The 18,320-nt window shown below is 46.8% G+C and overlaps 1 protein-coding gene across 2 annotated transcripts in view; it reads right to left on the bottom strand.

Moving 5' to 3' along the window:
* Nucleotides 1-1,212: 1,212 nt before the first annotated feature.
* The window catches only part of pgm5 (phosphoglucomutase 5), a 32,112-nt gene continuing 15,004 nt past the window's right edge, over nt 1,213-18,320 (bottom strand). For both annotated transcript variants that reach the window (XM_018759960.1, XM_018759961.1), the window contains exons 7-11: nt 17,750-17,865; nt 11,287-11,422; nt 7,872-8,055; nt 2,212-2,349; nt 1,213-2,058 (exon numbers count right to left, since the gene is read on the bottom strand). In XM_018759960.1, coding sequence (XP_018615476.1) covers nt 1,969-2,058; nt 2,212-2,349; nt 7,872-8,055; nt 11,287-11,422; nt 17,750-17,865 — 664 coding nt within the window. In that variant the 3' untranslated portion in view covers nt 1,213-1,968. The remainder of the gene's footprint in view (nt 2,059-2,211; nt 2,350-7,871; nt 8,056-11,286; nt 11,423-17,749; nt 17,866-18,320) is intronic.

The raw sequence follows: 18,320 nt of genomic DNA, 5'->3' as shown, positions 1-18,320 counted from the left end.
TCCTGAAAATATTGTCATTTAACTTTTTTGCTCTCTACACTGGCTACCAGTCCCATCCAGGTGTGACTTCAAGTTGCTACTCATCATCTACAAGGTATTGAAGGATTTCCATCCAAATCATGTTCTTTGTTCCCAGGATGCTCATCTGCTTATGGTGCTGGAGAGCTGTCTAAAATGGTAGATCGCAGAGCGTTCAGGGAAGATACATGGAAGATAAACTATGGCGCATGCTGCTTTCTACTGTGAAATATGCCCCATCCGTCAATATTTTTAAATCCAGGTTGAATACTCGTTTTTTCACCGTAGCCTTCCAGTCATTCTCCATCAATACTTCGCCCACCGGTTTTCTTCTCCCCTATCATCTTTCAAAGTGCATCAGGGCACCATTGGGAACACCTGAGCCACTTGAGAAGCCGGCAGCTGAACCAGTGTACCAGCGCTCTCTGGATATCACCTTGAATTGAGAAGTGACAACCACTCACTACCCACAGTGGATCAGCCACCTGGGGTTGGACAGTGTCTTCTGTTCCCACAGCCTCTAGCTGTGTTACTTGCTATGCTGGTCTTTTAGCTATAGACACATCCACACAAGTCCTCTGTATTAAAATTTGAATGTTCAGGAAAGGTGGGGTGCCACTGGCACTTGGTTCCCCAGACTCTAAATCTTTTTTTCCCTCCCCTCTTCAGCTGCCAACTGGTGTATCTGTCCAACTCGGTCGTACGTTATCATTGTTTCTGTGAAGACCCTGCTTTCATGTATCCGTCAGTGCTTTGTGTCGCTGCTGAGAAGAGCACTCTATAAAAATAAATTGAATTGAAATTGAGTAGAAAGGGGGATGTGAGCAGCAGGTACTGCTCCTGCCTAACAGCACCAGCACTCTGTAGGCATGGGCTCAGACCTGGTTCAGTCTGTGTGGAGTTTGCATGGATTTTTCTCTGAGTGCTCCAGTTTCCTCCCACAGTCCAAAGACATGCCCTCAGTTTATCAGTATGTGTGTTCGGCTGTCCTGCGATGAAATGGATTCCCAGCCAGAGCGTAGGAGTGCACAGCAACTCAACTGCAGCCCACTGCAGCCAACCAAAGTGAGGGAGTGTGAGGGGTTGTGCGCATCATCACCAGGTCAGCCAGACCTGTAAACACAACTAAATATGCTTTGTGCACACTTGGTTTGTTTCAGTTCCAAAATTCTCAAATAGCAAAAATGCTCCCTTTTAATCCTTTTAATGTATATAATCACTACACAACAAAGCAGAGTAGAGCAGTACTATAAAAAAAGCATTGTTTGGTTACAACACACATGCTGCAAGTTTACTTCCAGATGTACATTTTTACTTTGCACACAACCATTTTATGAAATGTTACTTTTTTCCCCAACAAATTTCAATTATTTGTGTTTACTTTTTCAATGTTAGGTGTCAGGCTGCAGAGGGCAGTACAGACTCATAACTCTCAAGATAACAAAAAACCGGATAGGTAGTGCTGCAACCGCACCATTGTGATCTTTGTTACCTCCAAACAAAAATTTTGGTCATTTCAATTCTATATTTTAATGTATATTCCCTTAACTTGCCCGTGAAATGTAAACACAAATTGTTTTCTACAATTTGTACTTTTAAATTTGTCAAGTATCCAACTGTTTTCTGGTAGTTTACTTATCAGTCTTCCAGTAGAGTTTTAAGAGTAATATTCTGATTTTTTTGTACATTAATTGCTAAACCAGTCTTTTTATTGTAAAACATTTCTGTACTAAGCTTTGTGAGCGGTTGCACAAGATGCTTCACCAAATAAAATTGTTTTCATGTGACCAATCTGCAGTAGCATCGCAGGAACAGTATGAAAACGCTAGGCATTAGCTGGAAAGCAGTGTTGGAGGACCAGTGCATTGTGAGGGACAAGGAGAGGAGGGGGCAACAGGACATTCATTCACTGTCTATTGTTTGGCCCCTGGTGCAAAATGTTGGGTCAGTTCATGTGATGACACTGGGGCCGCGGCGCCCCGTTCGCTCATGGATGTTTGATATCTTCAGTGCAATGGCAATTAGGGGTCCTAGCACAGCCTGGAAAGAGAAGTATTTATTGTTATACCATGTTTACTTGTGGTTCTACATACAGGACATTGTACAAAATCAGCAATTAAGAGCTTTACTAAATCATCTCTACATGCACACCCCACTACACCAATTTGCCCACAAAGACATGCAGACACACACCTGTGTCTCTCTCCCATGTTTCTCGGGGTCCCTCTCGTAGCTCTCGGCATATATCCTGATAGTCGCTCCCACCCCACCACTGGTGCCGCTCAGCCGAAAAATGAGTCTGGACCCATCTGAGAAAATGATTCGTAGCCCCTGTGGGAAGATTATGAAAAGGGCTCTAAACTTCATTGAGTTATCACCTCTAACTCTGAGTGAAAATAAAACAACCACACTGTAATTAAATATTTAAAAAAAAAAAAAAAATTAAGTTTCAAGTGCAGTATCATGAGAGTGAAGCAGCTCAAAATAAATAGTCAGTTTTTCACTTTCCTCCTGATTTTCCTGAGACAGTCTTGGTGGTGGCAGGTTCAGCAGCCTGGGCCTAGACCTGTCTTTCCTCAGCAAGATCCTCCAGCTTGTCCTTGTCTTGGTCCACAAGCATTCCAGGGCCAGTTGAGAGATCTAATCTCTCCTAGTCCGGGGCACGCTCCACAAATTTTTGTTTTAATACTACGTTAAGGAGCATGCTTAACCCACTTTGTCATGTTTAACGCATAACAGTGTACTTCCTGCTGGTAGCATAGTGATTAGAGCTGCTGTCTCTTCAGAACCAAAGATTGGAGGGTTGAATCCCACCTCCAGTACACTTATGCAAAGTAAATTACATTTATTTAGCAGACAATTTTCTCCAAAGCAACTTACAATGAACTCTATGTAGTATTATCATCCCACACAGCTTATTCACCATGGTGACTTACACTGGAAGATACACTACTTACAATGGGTCACTCATCCATACATCAGTGGAACTCTGTCACTCACACACTATGGGTGAAGCTGAACAGCATGTCTTTGGACTGTGGGAGGAAATCAGAGCACCTGGAGGAAACCCACAGAGACATGGGGAGAACATGCAAACACCACACAGACTGAGTGGGGATTGAACCAACACCCACTTGCACCACCTAGGCACTGTGAGACAGCAGCACTACTTGCTGAGCCACCCTGCATCACTCCAGTAAAATTACCCAGCTGTGTAAATGGGTAAATAATTGTAAATAGGTTAACATTGTAAGTTGCTTTGGAGAAAAGCATCACATAAAAGTACTAATTAAACTACAAACTAAACTAATTAAACTAAAGAACTAATTTCCAGCAGGTGTCACTATGTTTCAGTGAATGACAGGATATGTTTGATAGGAAGTATTCATACTGAAAGAGTTATGTGGAAGTCCCACATCATGCTAGTCAGAAATGGCTCCTGAAGGAGAGAGACGCAGTAACTAAAGTGTGGGCTGCATCATCTGTGCCGCTCTGTGATGTGTGTGTCATGGGGTGAAAACAGTAGCTGGCTCTGGAAACAGGCCAACCATAATTCTTCAAAGCCCCTGGCCTCAGCCCTTGGCCATGCAGACCCTCTGCGGGCCTGTGTTTCCTGCAGTTCCCCGCTGTGTGTGGGATGCTCTGACTGAGAGTCAGACAGCTGACACCCCCCCCACTTGGGTCCTATAAACAGGCACAACAGCTGAAACAATCCCCATCTGTCTAGAATGTCAAAAAGTCATTCTTCGATAAATAGGTCCTGGGGAGAGACTCCAGCTCCATGCAAGTTTTTCCATCCAAAATAAATTAGACTAATGAGGTTTTCCTGCCCAGCTGCAGGACAAGGTTCAATTGCGGTTTGAAACAAAATGAGTGTTGTGGTCCATTCTATCCACCACTGCCCACTATCCACCCTCTAGACCAAGAAACACGTCACAGCTGAATATGCATCACTCGAGCGTCCCGAGTTGCTCGATCTGCTTACGTACCAAAATGAGCAATGAGTTGTACTAAAAATTGTCAAAGCTAGCATGTTACCATTTGCATGCTGGGAAAACCGGGTACGCAATACCCCATGTACAAGATTCAAACTGCAGATACTGTTACGTTAGACTTCAAGTGTCTGTTGTTAAATAGCTTTTTTATTCAATTGTGAGGATTGGCGAAAGGGACAGTCAAAGAGACTGGCCATTTTGACTCCATGGTGGCGCTGGGACAACACAAAGTTTCAACTGTGCAGAACTAAGCAGATGGGTTGGGAGAGCAGACTTTTGCCAGGAAGAAAGGAGCAGTACAACTGGCAGTGATACCGAGACAGGAAGGGTAGCAGAATGGAAAGAGGCATTTGGCTGGGGGGGGGGGGGGGGGGGGTGTCAGAGAGGGACAATGTGAGGGAAGTGTCCCTTATTGCTGAGGACCTGAGGACACAGCTTCAGTCGTAGGTGTATCTCTTCAAAGACATTGTGCCAAGGGGTTTAGCAGATGCTCGCTAACTTTCAAGCTTGTAAACACTTTGTTCACGTGTGTTTGCATTCCTAGGAACAAGATGCAATGTATATCCTGGACTCAGCTTTTCATGTCTTTTTATGGATGTGCTGTAATCATGTAAGGTTTTATTACTAGAGTCAGTTAAACCTGAGGCCAGTTCACTTAAGCTTTGAATCCAAATCACTGAAATGAGTAAACATCTTCAGTGCGATACAAGACATGTGCCACAGGCACACATCCTGCATTGTTCCCAGTGGTGGCCCCACATGCTACTGGCCTGCAGCTTCATAACGGGACATCTCCTGGTGAACCACGCTCCAGACATTTGTTAATCCAAAAACCATCCACTGTTACCTCACAGGTGTAATAAGTTGGATTTCACAGTATATCAGTCAACACTCTACAAGAGTCTCCAGCTGGTGTCTAGTAAAGATCTTTATCTTTATCTCACCTTAACTACTTTGGAATGGCGGCGAGCAGGAGGAGTGTTTATACCCAAAGAGAAAGATGCGGTAGATATAGGGCAGTTCAGGCCAATATGCCTTCTTAACGTTGAAGGGAAAATATTTTTCACTGTTGTGGCACAGAGGTTATCTGCATATTTGTTGGTCAATAATTTAATTGACACCTCTGTGCAGAAGGCAGGAATTTCGGGTTTTTCAGGTTGTTTAGAGCATTGCAGTATGATTTGGCATCAGATAAAGGAGGCCAAGATGGATGGTAAAGACCTCCATGTGATCTTCTTGGACTTGGCAAATGCCTTTGGCTCAGTGCCACATGTGTTGTTGTGGAGGGCATTTGATTTCTTTAAAGTTCCAGAGTGTATTACGAGACTGGTTAAGGTGTATTTTGAAGACATTAAGTTTTATTTCTGTACCAAGCAATACACCACATCTTGGCAGCGGCTGGGAATTGGTATAATGGCCGGATGCACAATCTCGCCTTTGGCTTTTACCATGGCTATGGAGGTGTTGATAAGGGCGTCGAGATGGGTGGTTGGGGGTATGAGGCTGAAGGATGGTCCTCACCTTCCACCAATCAGAGCGTATATGGATGATATGACTCTGCTTACTACTACTGTCCCATGTACTCGTCGTTTATTAACGAAGTTGAATGGAAATCTAAAACTGGCCGGATTGAAAATTAAACCTAGTAAGTGTAGGAGTTTGTCGGTAGTTAAAGGAAAGTTATCACGGGAGAATTTCCAGATTGATGGGGAAAAGATTCCGTCAGTGGCTGAAAGGCCAATTAAGAGCTTGGGTCGCTGGTATGATTCCTCATTTAGCGATAAGGAGCAGGTCAAAAGATTAAGGGAGGATGTTGTACTGGCAATTAATAGGATTGATAAATCCTTTTTGCCAGGGAAGCTGAAGGTTTGGTGCCTTCAGTTTGGTTTATTGCCTCGTATTAGATGGCCGCTAACTATATACGAGGTCTGTATGTCAGAGGTTGAAAGGCTGGAAAGGGTTATGAGCAAAGCTATTAGGAGATGGTTGGGGGTTCCTCATTGTTTGAGCAGTGTGGCTCTGTATGGAAATGGGGTTTTGGAACTACCACTGACTAGCCTCGTGGAAGAATTTAAGTGTGCCAAGGTTGGTTTGGAATTAACACTGTCAAACTCAAGAGACCCAGTGGTGAGATCGGTTCCTGTAAGTTTAAAAAAAGGACGTAAGTGGGATCCACGGGAAGCTGTTGCGCAAGCGCAGACAGCGCTTGAGCACAGAGATGTGGTTGGTCAGGTGCAGGTAGGTAGGGCGGGGCTCGGTGCCGGCGATCGAATAAAGCTGTGGAGTAAAGCTAAGTTACCGGAGAGGAGGAAGATGGTGATTGGTTTTATTCGCGAACAGGAAGAGGAGGCAAGGCGGGTAACTGCGACGTCACATGGTGTGCAAGGGCGATGTTTGGCTTGGGAGCATGTGGAGAAGCGGAAGATCAGCTGGCGTGATCTGTGGGCAATGGACGCCGGTCGTATTAAGTTTCTCATCGGAGCCACCTACGATGTTCTCCCTACTCCGCAGAATCTTAATCGCTGGGTAGGTACAGAGCCGACTTGCAGCTTGTGCGGTGGTGTAGCCTCTTTGAGGCACATTCTATCTGCATGTAAGGTTAGTTTATCTCAGGGAAGATATACTTGGAGGCATAATGAAGTGTTAAGATCCTTGGCATGCTTGTTGGAGAACAAGCGGGTTGAAGTTAATTCACTCCCGCAGTATGGAAGAAATAAGCTTATTTCTTTCGTGCGGGAGGGGGAGAGTGTTATAAGTCACGCGCGTGGTCGTGGTGATACGAGTTTTAAATGGGGTGAAGTGCGTGACTGGAAGTTGTTGGCGGACGTGGGAAAACAACTGCAGATGCCGCAGTGCATTGCGATCACGGCGTTGAGACCCGATATTGTGCTGTACTCCGAGGGCGCACGGATAGTGTACTTCATTGAATTAACAATACCTTTCGAAGACTCATTGGAAGATGCCTTTGAGAGGAAGAAATTGAAGTACACTGAGTTGGCTGGTGAGGTGAGGGAGCGAGGCTGGCAGTGCGTTATTAGACCAGTGGAGATCGGTACTAGAGGGTTTGTTGCAAAATCAACCACGTCGCTGCTGTTGGAGTTTGGTTTTAGGGGTCAGTCGTTAAGAGCAGCCATTAAAGGCTTGTCAGAGGTAGCAGAAAGATCTAGTCAGTGGTTGTGGATGAGAAGGCACCAGGGTGTTTGGGGGAAGCACACTTGAGTGGGGAGTACTCACCTAGGTGAACATCAATGGTTTGAGTTTTGTTGTCACCTCCATATGCTGGTATGGTGTGTTGGTTGGTTGTTGGTGGTTGGGGTGGTTTTTTGGTGGGTGGAGTCGCTGGGATGGCACTGTGGGCATGGAGGGGGGTGGGTCTGGGACGCCAGATCTCGCTGTTGAGCCTTCTGGAGGTGTAGTGGGCTCAATTCAATGAAACATCAATGAAGGAAGGTGCCCACTTGACAACCCCAACGAAGTGCACGCGGTGGCTCCCGGCAAGGAGGATGGTGTTTGCCCATGATATTTTTTTTTTTGTGAAGGGAATTGGTTGGTTTTGGGAGGGATGGTATATTGTGGCATGGTTGGTTTGTCTAGCCCCCTTGGTTTTTGGCACGAGGGGTTGAATATCTTTCCCTGTGTATTATTGTACTTTCATATGGTGGGTTTCTCCCACTTATCCTCTGGATCCTCCCCTTGTGCTATAAACATAAAAACCTGCTGCTTCCTTACAATGAAACAAATAGTTCAGAATTTCCAGGCTGTCATCAGTCTTTATACCAGATAAAATTAGTTTTTTTTTCTAGGATCCAATTCCAGCTTCAAACCTTTCAGACAATCTTGCAGACAGTGACATCTAACCTGGTTCCGGGCCACTGTTCCGTCCACTGGGTCGATGTACTCAAAGTTGTCTGCCTTCTCAACACTGTATACATTGTTCCCCACAGCAAACTTCTGGCTGGTGAAAGTCTTGTCTGTGATCATAGCCTCAAGATCCCTCATCAGGTAGAAGGCAACTTTGGGCTCAATTCCTTCATAATCGAACCTACAAGAACACAAAAATACATTTCATACCTATGTATCACATGTTCAGACACTCAGCAAATACAGTAAATCAATAAAATTTTTAATTTACCTACCCCAAATAGCCATACAGGAAAAGGCGAATATTTTTCTATAAGGCTGCTGTAAAACGTGTAAAGGTACAGAAGATGTACCACACTGTCTCAACTAACATGTAGTGAAATTTGCTGTGAGCTGGTGGGCCATGATTCCATGGCATGGGGCAGGAAGGACCTAAACGAAAAGCTCTCTACTGCTTGCCCCTGCAAAGCCAAATTTATGTTAAACAGCTGCTACCACTTGCAGACCAGTCAACAGGGAGATATATACAGCTGGTCTGAGCAACACAGAGCATCTAGAAGGGAGGAAGAGGGCTCATCTGTAGGACTGCTGAGTTAGATTTTTGATCTTGAGATGCGCCGATAGTCCGTATGATAAGGATTACTGTTATTACCACTTGTTGAACTTGGTGACTTTTTGTGCTGCTTTAAAGGGCCAATGTCCCCCAATTTTGTTTCAAACTTGTAAATAAAATACTTTGTTGTTTGGAAAACCTGCTGTCCTTATGCGTCCAACCCAGACAACCAGACACACCTCTTAACACTACTAGTAGATTGTCATGTAATGTCTAGTGTCTTAAAGCAAAGATGTCATAGCTACTGACTTGAGGTGTTGTTCTTCTGGATTAAACCACGTCGTGTGGGACATTGGTTCCAATGTTTCGCTTCTCTTGTTGGAAGCATCGTCAGGGAGCGGCCACATCTTGTAAAGGGTAGATGTGAAATAGTGTGTTTGACGAGGGTGGGTGTATTTCTGGGCGGGAACGGGGTCAGAGGTTGTAGCGGGTGGTCCTAATAGGTGGTGCCCCCGCTGTGTTTTCCCTTTGCGCTGTTTCATTCGTATTACAGGACGGCTCGCTGAGCTGAGTTTTAATGAGAGGCGGTCGGGTTGTTGTAAGACTGGCGCGAAGACTCGAAATGAAAGGTGTCCAAGCACTTGATAGTTTGAAGCCCTCCTCCTGACTGAAACTGTCGGGGTGCCTCTGTATCTCGAGGAGAGGAGATTCGGGAACCTACGGAACAAGATCATGCACCATATCGCTAGTCTGGAATTTCTTAAACGTTGCCGCGACCACGACATCATACCGGTCTATTGCAAACTTCGTCACCACAACTGCTCAACATACACCAAAAAGATTCGCCATCTAGCCAGCACCAGACTTTAACAGAACGAGATTAAAGTTCGCCGGCATCTCCTGGACCAACTAAATCAAGAGACCTACAATCTACACCTCCACCTCTCTCACAGAAAACTGGGAAAAGGTACACAGAACAACCGCGATAGAAGCGACCCATATGTGGCAGAAGATCACATACAAACACACACGGAAATTCGAACGGCTGCATAAGAACAAATCCCAGGACACTCTGGACCCTAATAAGGTGATAATCAACCTAACACAGAAGACACTGGACAAACCTATAGAGGAGGTACTCAAGAAGGGCTTTAACTATGCAATTGCCCAAAGGAAGATCCCTGTAGAAAAGATCATTTGCGGTATAGAATCAGCGATCGCTGGTCTCCCGCCCAAGATTGCAGAAGAAATAAAACAGGACGTCTTGGTCTCAGTACGTCAAGCAAAACCACCTACCAGCAACATCAGCAAAGAGGAGTTAAAAGCACTAAAACAACAACGAGAAGACCCAGACATCGTTGTTCACCCAGCAAACAATGGTAACTCAACGGTTATCTTTGAGACGACAACGTATAAGAACAAAATGAGGGATCTGCTGGAAGACAGTTCCTACTGCAAAATACGCAATCCGGCCAGCAGCATTAAAACGAAACTGCATGGACTGATCAAGAAGTCATCCATTGATGAGACCACGAAAAAGAAAATTACTTTCAACTGACCCTCGTCTGCCGCACCTACGGGTTACCTAAAATACATAAACCAGGGATACCTATGAGACCCACTGTCAGCGCAATCAGCTCCGTCACACATGAAACAGCCCGTTTCTTAGCACAAGCGCTCCAGCCATTCACAGGGAACACTCCGAGCTATATCAAGAATTCCACACACTTTATAGAAAATCTGAGCTCGGTGAAAACCCAAGACGACGACATTTTGGTCAGTTTTGATGTCATTTCCCTTTTCACTAACATTCCCATTAAAGCCGTCCTGTAATACGAATGAAACAGCGCAAAGGGAAAACACAGTGGGGACACCACCTATCAGGACCACCTGCTACGACCTCCGACCCCGCCCATAAGTACACCCACACTCATCAAACACTCCATTTCACATCTAACCTTTACAAGATGTGGCCGCTCCCTGACGATGCTTCCAACAACAAGAGAAGCGAAACGTTGGAACCAATGTCCCACACGATGCTGTTTAATCCAGAAGGGCAAAACCCCCAAGTCAGTTGACACCAACCGCGGAAGCCTACGGATTTTGATATGTCGTAGCTAATGTTCCTTTTGAAAAGGGCAGTACAGTTTAAGCAATACTTCAAACACTAAAATGGAGGTTCATCATTAACTATCATTATGTGTTTTTTTTTTTGGTCATAGTATTTCCTTTGAGCAAGGGGAGCGTGGTGACGCAGCAGGTTTGGCCTGGGGTTTGAGTCCTGCTTGGGGTGCCTTGTGGCAGACTAGCGTCCCGTCCTGGGTGTGTCCCCTTCCCCTCCAGCCTTGTGTTGCCTGGTTAGGCTCCAGTTTGCTGCGACCACCCGCTCAGGAAAAGCGATTTCAGACCATGTGCGTGTGTGTGTGATTTCCTTTGAGCACCCCAGGATTGGACACTCATGTCCTGGGAACCAGACTCACATGGAACCTCAAGGGGACAACTGGGGGAAGTTAGAGGTCCCAAAAAACATTTGCATAAAACAAACAATGATGCATATAGTTCTCTAGTCTGAAACTGCAGAATGACAGAAGAGCAACAGGCAGCTTTCTGGAAGTTTGCACGATGCACCTTGTACGCAACCTTACTGTTCCTTCACAACCAAATCAGATTAAAATTGTCAGTTGGAAACCACAGAGTTTGAAGCAAGAAGTTCACCTGTGTCAGGAAGTCTTAGAAGAGATAATAATGCAGGTAGGAGAACAATCAATGAGCCCCAGAGCAGGAGAAGAGTAAAAAGTCGTAGCAGGGTGCTAGTACGCACCCAGTGCCAGACGCCCCCAGCACTGCAGTCCCACTCACCGGCAGACATAGTTGCGCCCCAGTTTTGCCCAGTGGTCCTTGACAATCTCCTCTACACTCTGCTTTCGTGAGGCCATGATGGAAAGCCACATGAGCACAGACCACAGACCATCCTTCTCACGGATGTGGTCCGATCCTGCAGAGCAAGGCGGGTGGAAAATACAGCAACAAGGAGAATATGAGATTTCCAAGCAGGTGTAGCAAATACCATTCAGAGTAATTACCACCACCTTTCTCAAGGATTAAAATTTGTTCTCAGAGGGTGATGAAGAATCCTGCCTTCTTGGCAAAACTTTTGTAAAATGTTCAGAATATCCAGTTCAGTTGTTTACACAACTGTTTACAGTTATTGACAGAGAATGCTTGGGAACCAACACAGTTATGATATTCCAAATGGAAGGAAGACTGCAAGGATCAGGAATTATACAGCTGGTCTCCAAGGCACATGTTTAAGCTTTCAGGACATCACTGTCTAGAGAAGCAGTAGACTTCATTCCCATGGAAAGACCAGAGGAACAGCCAGTCTCTCATATGTACGTATGTGTTGTGAGAACTGAGAGCAATGCCTAGTTGGGAGACTTTCCTTGCTTTAAAAACTGTAAATAAAACCCACATATTAGAAAAATAGTTTTTTTTCAGGATTAGTTAATGGCCACATGCTAAATCAACATCTGCTCAATCAACAGAAAGTAGGGGGGGAAAAAAATGGCATGCTGTCAATATCAGTCAATATTCAGTCAAGACTGCAGTCATAACAAAGACAATATTAATGGTTTTTAACATTGATGCTCCCCTCCGCAAACCGCCAGCTTAACATGGTGGAGGGGTTTGAGTGCCTGAATGATCTCAGGAGCTATGCTGCCTGGGGCTATATGCCCCTGGTAGGGTCTCCCAAGGCAAACAGGTCCTGGGTGACAGACGAGACAAAGCGCGGTTCAAAATCCCCTTATGACTATTAAATCAAGGATCTCGTTCACCCCGCCCGGTATGGGGTCACCGGGGCCCCACCCTGGAGCCAGGCCTGGGGGGGGCTCGCATGCAAGCGCCTGGTGGCCAGGTTTATGCCCACAGGGCCTGGCCGGGCTCAGCCCGAAGCCAAGACGTGGAGCCGCTCTTTGGTGGGCTCACCACCTGCCGGAGAGGACGTAAGGGGCCAGTGTGTTGTGATTTGGGTGGTGGTCGGGGCCAAGTGCCCGGCCGACCCAAACCTCGAGGCCAACTCTGGCTTTTGGGACTTGGAATGTCACCTCACTGGCGGGGAAGGAGCCTGAGCCTAGTGCAGGAGGTTGAGAGATACCGTCTAGATATAGGCGGGCTCACTTCCACTCACAGCTTGGGTTCTGGAACCACTCTTCTCGACCAAGGGTGGACTCTCCACTATTCTGGCATTGCCCAGGGTGAGAAGCGGCAGGCGGGTGTGGGCTTATTAATAGCCCCCCAGTTCAGCCGCCATGTGTTGGAGTCTACCCCGGTGAACGAGAGCGTCGTCTCCCTGCGCCTTCGGGTCAGGGAGCGGTCTCTCACTGTCGTTTGTGCTTATGCGCCTAGCGGCAGTGTAGAGTACTCTGCCTTTTTAGAGTCCCTGGGGGGCGTGCTGGAAAGCGCTCCCACTGGGGACTCTGTCGTTCTACTGGGGGACTTTAACGCCCACGTGGGCAGTGACAGTGACACCTGGAGGGGCGTGATCGGGAGGAACGGCCTCCCTGATCTGAACCCGAGTGGTGAGCTGTTATTGGATTTCTGTGCTAGTCACGGTTTGTCCATAACAAACACCATGTTCAAGCATAAGGGTGTCTATCAGTGCACGTGGCACCAGGACACCCTAGGTCGGAGGTCGATGATCGACTTTGTAGTCGTTTCTTCTGATCTTCGGCCATATGTCTTGGACACTCGGGTGAAGAGAGGGGCTGAGCTGTCAACTGATCACCACCTGGTGGTGAGTTGGATTCGATGGTGGGGGAAAAAGCTGGACAGACCTGGCAGGCCCAAACACATAGTGAAGGTCTGTTGGGAATGTTTGGCGGAGGCCGCTGTCAGAGAGGTCTTCAACTCCCACCTCCGACAGAGCTTCAACCAGGTCCCGAGGGAGACTGGGGACATTGAGTCCAAATGGACTATGTTCCACACCTCCAGTGTCGGGGCGGCGGTTCGGAACTGCGGCCATAAAGTTTCCGGTGCCTGTCGCGGCGGCAATCCCCGAACACGGTGGTGGACACCGGAGGTAAGGGATGCCGTCAAGCTGAAGGAGGAGTTCTATTGGGCCTGGCTGGCCCATGGGACTCCTGAAGCAGCTGACGGGTACCGGCGGGCCAGACGGAACGCGGCTCTGGCAGTCGCCGCGGCAAAAACTCGGGCTTGGGAGGAGTTCAGTGAGGCCATGGAGGACGACTTCCGGTCGGCCTCAAAGAGATTCTGGCAAACTGTCCGGCGACTCGGAAGGGGGAAGCAGTGTTCCGCCGACACTGTTTACAGTGGAAGTGGTGTGCTGCTGACCTCAACTGAGGATGTCGTTGGGCGGTGGAAGGAGTACTTTGAAGATCTCCTCAATCCCTCCAACACGCCTTCCATAGAGGAAGCTGAGGCCGGGAACTCGGAGGGGGACTCATCCATTACCCTGGCTGAAGTTGCTGAGGTAGTCAAAAAACTCCTCGGTGGCAAGGCTCCGGGGGTGGATGAGATCCGCCCCGAGTTTCTCAAGTCTCTGGATGTTGTGGGGCTGTCTTGGCTGACACGCCTCTGCAGCATTGCGTGGAGTTCGAGGACGGTGCTTCTGGACTGGCAGACCGGGGTGGTGGTCTCTCTTTTTAAGAAGGGGGACCGGAGGTTGTGTTCCAGCTATAGGGGGATCACACTCCTTAGCCTCCCTGGGAAAGTCTATGCCGGGGTACTGGAGAGGAGAATTCGACCGATAGTTGAACCTCGGATCCAGGAGGAGCAATGCGGTTTTCGCCATGGCCGTGGAACGCTGGACCAGCTCTATACCCTCACTAGGGTGTTGGAGGGTTCATGGGAGTTTGCCCAACCAGTCCATATGTGTTTTGTGGACCTGGAGAAGGCATTCGACCGTGTCCCTCGTGGCATCTTGTGGGAGGTACTTCGGGATTATGGGGTTCAGGGCTCGCTGCTACGGGCTGTTCGTTCCCTGTATGACTGGAGTAGGAGCTTGGTTCGTCTTGCCGGCAGTAAATCGGACCTGTTCCTGGTGCATTTTGGACTCCGCCAGGGCTGCCCTTTGTCACCGATTCTGTTCATTATCTTCATGGACAGAATTTCTAGGCACAGCCAGGGAACGGAGGGTGTCTGTTTTGGTGGCCGCAGGATCTCGTCTCTGCTTTCTGCGGATGATGTGGTCCTGTTGGCTTCATCGAATCAAGACTTACAGCGTGCACTGGAGAGGTTTGCAGCCGAGTGCGAAGCGGCGGGGATGAGAATCAGCACCTCCAAATCAGAGGCCATGGTTCTCAGTCAGAAAAAGGTGGATTGCCCCCTCCGGATTAGGGGGAGTTGCTCCCGCAAGTGGAGGAGTTTAAGAATCTCGGGGTCTTGTTCACGAGTGAGGGAAAAATGGAGCGGCAGGTTGACAGACGGATCGGTGCGGCGTCCGCAGTAATGCGGTCATTGTACCGGTCTGTTGTGGTGAAGAAGGAGCTGAGTCGTAAGGCGAAGCTCTCAATTTACCGGTCGATCTACGTTCCTACCCTCACCTATGGTCATGAACTCTGGATCATGACCGAAAGAATGAGATCGCGGATACAAGCAGCAGAAATGAGTTTCCTCCGCAGAGTGGCTGGGCGCACCCTTAGGGATAGGGTGAGGAGCTCAGTCACCCGGGAGGAGCTCGGAGTAGATCCCCTGCTCCTCCGCATCGAGAGAAGCCAGTTGAGGTGGCTCGGGCATCTGTTCCGGATGCCTCCTGGACGCCTCCCTGGGGAGGTGTTCCGGGCATGTCCCACTGGGAGGAGGCCTCGGGGCAGACCCAGGACACGTTGGAGAGACTACGTCTCCCAGCTGGCCTGGGAACACCTTGGGGTTCCCCCAGAGGAGCTGGAGGAGGTGTGCGGAGAGGGGGAAGTCTGGGGGGCTCTGCTTGGACTACTGCCCCGCAACCCAGTCCCGGATAAGCGGAGGAAGATGGATGGATGGATGGAACATCGGTGCTCCAGTTCCAAAAACTGCGTTAAGAGACGACCTACACTAGAAATGTATATAGAGAGTATGGTACCAACAGGCCAGCAAGAAACAGGGTTACCATTAGAATACTGACCAAAATCTACATTATGCACTGTGAAGCATTTAAAGAAAGGCTGATCAGTGATATAATGACACAATATTAGCAATATCCTTATAGTTAAGTGGGTCAACTGTCAGTTTCCTGCACTGATATTTGGAATTTTAGTGTTTTTCTTTAAAAAGAAATTCATAATCTTATAACAATAATCTTCCATGCAGTACTCCATAAGCCAATTTTATACACCTACATGACCAATCACAGCCTCACAGAGTGGGAAAGGTACACATTCTTCTAGGAAGCGTTCTTCATCAGCTGTAGTCTTTCAAAGATGTACTCTGTATTGATATACTAGGTCCTACAAAGATCTGAGAATAAAGGATTTCCTGTTATGTAGGGGTGTCCACCTCTAGTCCTCAAGTACTACACAGTGTCTTGGTTTACATTCAACCATTCCTTTTAATAGCTTTATTAAAGTAATTATTTGGATATCAAGTTAATTCGGTTATTCATTTGCATTTTAAAACCTCTAAATCGCTATTTTTCCAGAGTTGTTCACCCGAGCACCATTATTGATATAGCACATTTCTACAAACATCTTGTCGGAAAACTGTAAACTGAAAGGAGAGAGAATGAAAAATGTCTGAGATAACTGGTGACAAAAATTATGAGCCCCTAATAAAACGTATACAAGCAAGGATTAAATTTCCCTGCAAGTGTTGAGCAAATGATAACTACACTGAAGAACATCTAGTGCTATTAAAATGCAATGCAATGTCTACAACGGCTTGTCCCTAGCGGGGTCGCAGTGAGCCGGAGCCTAACCTGGCAACACAGGGCGTAAGGCCGAAGGGGGAGGGGACACACCCAGGACGGGATGCCAGTCCGCCACAAGGCACCCCAAGCAGAGCTCGAACCCCAGATCCACCACACAAAGGGCACAAACCAAACCCTGCTGCACCACTGCACCATTAAAATGTTTTTATAAAATGATCTATTTCCTAAAGTTATGGCCAACAGGAATTTCACAGGCAAAAATAATGCTGAAAAAAAAAAAAAGATAGCAGAACTGTTTACAAAGTGGAAGACATGGCTATGTAAAAATATTTATCTTTTCAGCACATAAAAACAAAGATATTTAATAGAAGCTTTACTGGCTTCATTCAAAAATTAATACCGGAAAAACTGCAACCAGACACACAAGGGATTCTGTTATTAAACAGGTTAATCCTGGTCTCCTTATAGACCCAGAGACATATAAAGTAAGAACCCCATAATCCATGACATGGTGTGATCCAATGGAACAGTGAACTTAGATCTGACACATAGTACACAACCAGGCAACAATCAGCAGTTTCATGAAGGAAACAGTTTTCACGCTGTCTCATGATCCATTTTAAAAAGTGAATCTATTGTGCACTATAAAGACATGTTCCATAACAGCACCCTGACTTTGCAGTAGACGTTTGTCGTAGCTGCTGTGTCTTGGTACTTGAGTTGCGCTGACGCCTCTAGGACTCCGAATTTGTTTACGTGCAGGACTAACACTTCACGTGCCTTTTGAAAACAAGGGAAGACATATTTACAGCACAGCCACCCTTGCAGCCCGGTCGAGATCACTACACATAGGATGTGTGTGAGATGATTCAGTAGGCTAGCGCTCACTGTGCGAGTTGCCTTAAATGGGTTTCGTGAGGCATAAACTGAAGGTTCCCGTGGAAGGCAGGAGGGCCGTGCTCTCCCTTACAGAAAGATTCCCTTTAGAGCACAGAAAGTGACTCATCAAACCGAGCCTTTCCCATTCCCTGGGCTGCTGCCAGCAAATGCTTTTGGGTAATGATGATTCACGGGGTTTCTTCCTTTTATAGCAGAAGAACGGCTGCTATTTACAAGTTGAGATATCCATGATCATTTTAATTAATAGTAATTTACTGCATGTGGAAACAGGCCAGAATGGTTGGTTGATTTATTTACAGTCAACATAAGAACCGAATCTGAGCCTGGAGGGGATCCTTCCTGCCACCAAAGGACAAGCTCATATCGTTCAGTGTTACTTCATCAGGCTCATGTAGATGAGGTTCTTGGCCATCTGGGATGTTATAAATTCAGTGTCCATTTGCATCAATGGTAGATGACAAGGAAGGAGGAAAAGTCTCCAGGGGTTCTACGAGTCCAAGCTGTGCAAGTTACTCCGTGTGTACATGTTGGGCCAACGTGTGTTCCATGTGTGCTCACCTGTGCCGAAACTCTCCTCACCGCACAGAGAACATCTTCCAGAGTCCATCAGGTTCCCAAAGAACCTCCAACCACTTGGTGTCTCATATAGCGCCAACTTCAAGGCCTTTGCCACTCTATAAAAAGAAAATGAAATAACGCAAAACACATTTTCACCTGTTGCGTACTGATACAGCTGTGCATCAAAGACCAACATTTTTCAGTTTCATTGCCTTACTTTGTCAGCCAAGAATCTTTCGTACATAGATCTGGCTAAATGACTTAAAGTAATAATAAATAGCGGCGGTAATAAATTGTATCTTGATTAATCTCCACACTGTTTTAAGGCAAACTCTTGTCATTCGTTCCTGATTTCGGCAAGAACTGACTCATGAGAATACCTAAATAAGAACATAAAACATGATGAACATTATTCAGCTTCAATTCTAAAACAAAAATTTGACACTTACCCAACACTCACATACTCAGTACTCCATTACGTAAAGGAAAGAAGAGATGTTTATGGCAAGCAGTTAAAATGCCTTTCATGGTTCTTTGAGTGTGACATCAACCGCTTAAAACAACCAGGTGA

Source organism: Scleropages formosus, chromosome 17 (assembly GCF_900964775.1).
Source record: "Scleropages formosus chromosome 17, fSclFor1.1, whole genome shotgun sequence".
Classification (NCBI taxonomy): Eukaryota; Metazoa; Chordata; class Actinopteri; order Osteoglossiformes; family Osteoglossidae; genus Scleropages; species Scleropages formosus.
This window is presented reverse-complemented; position numbering and strand designations above follow the sequence as displayed.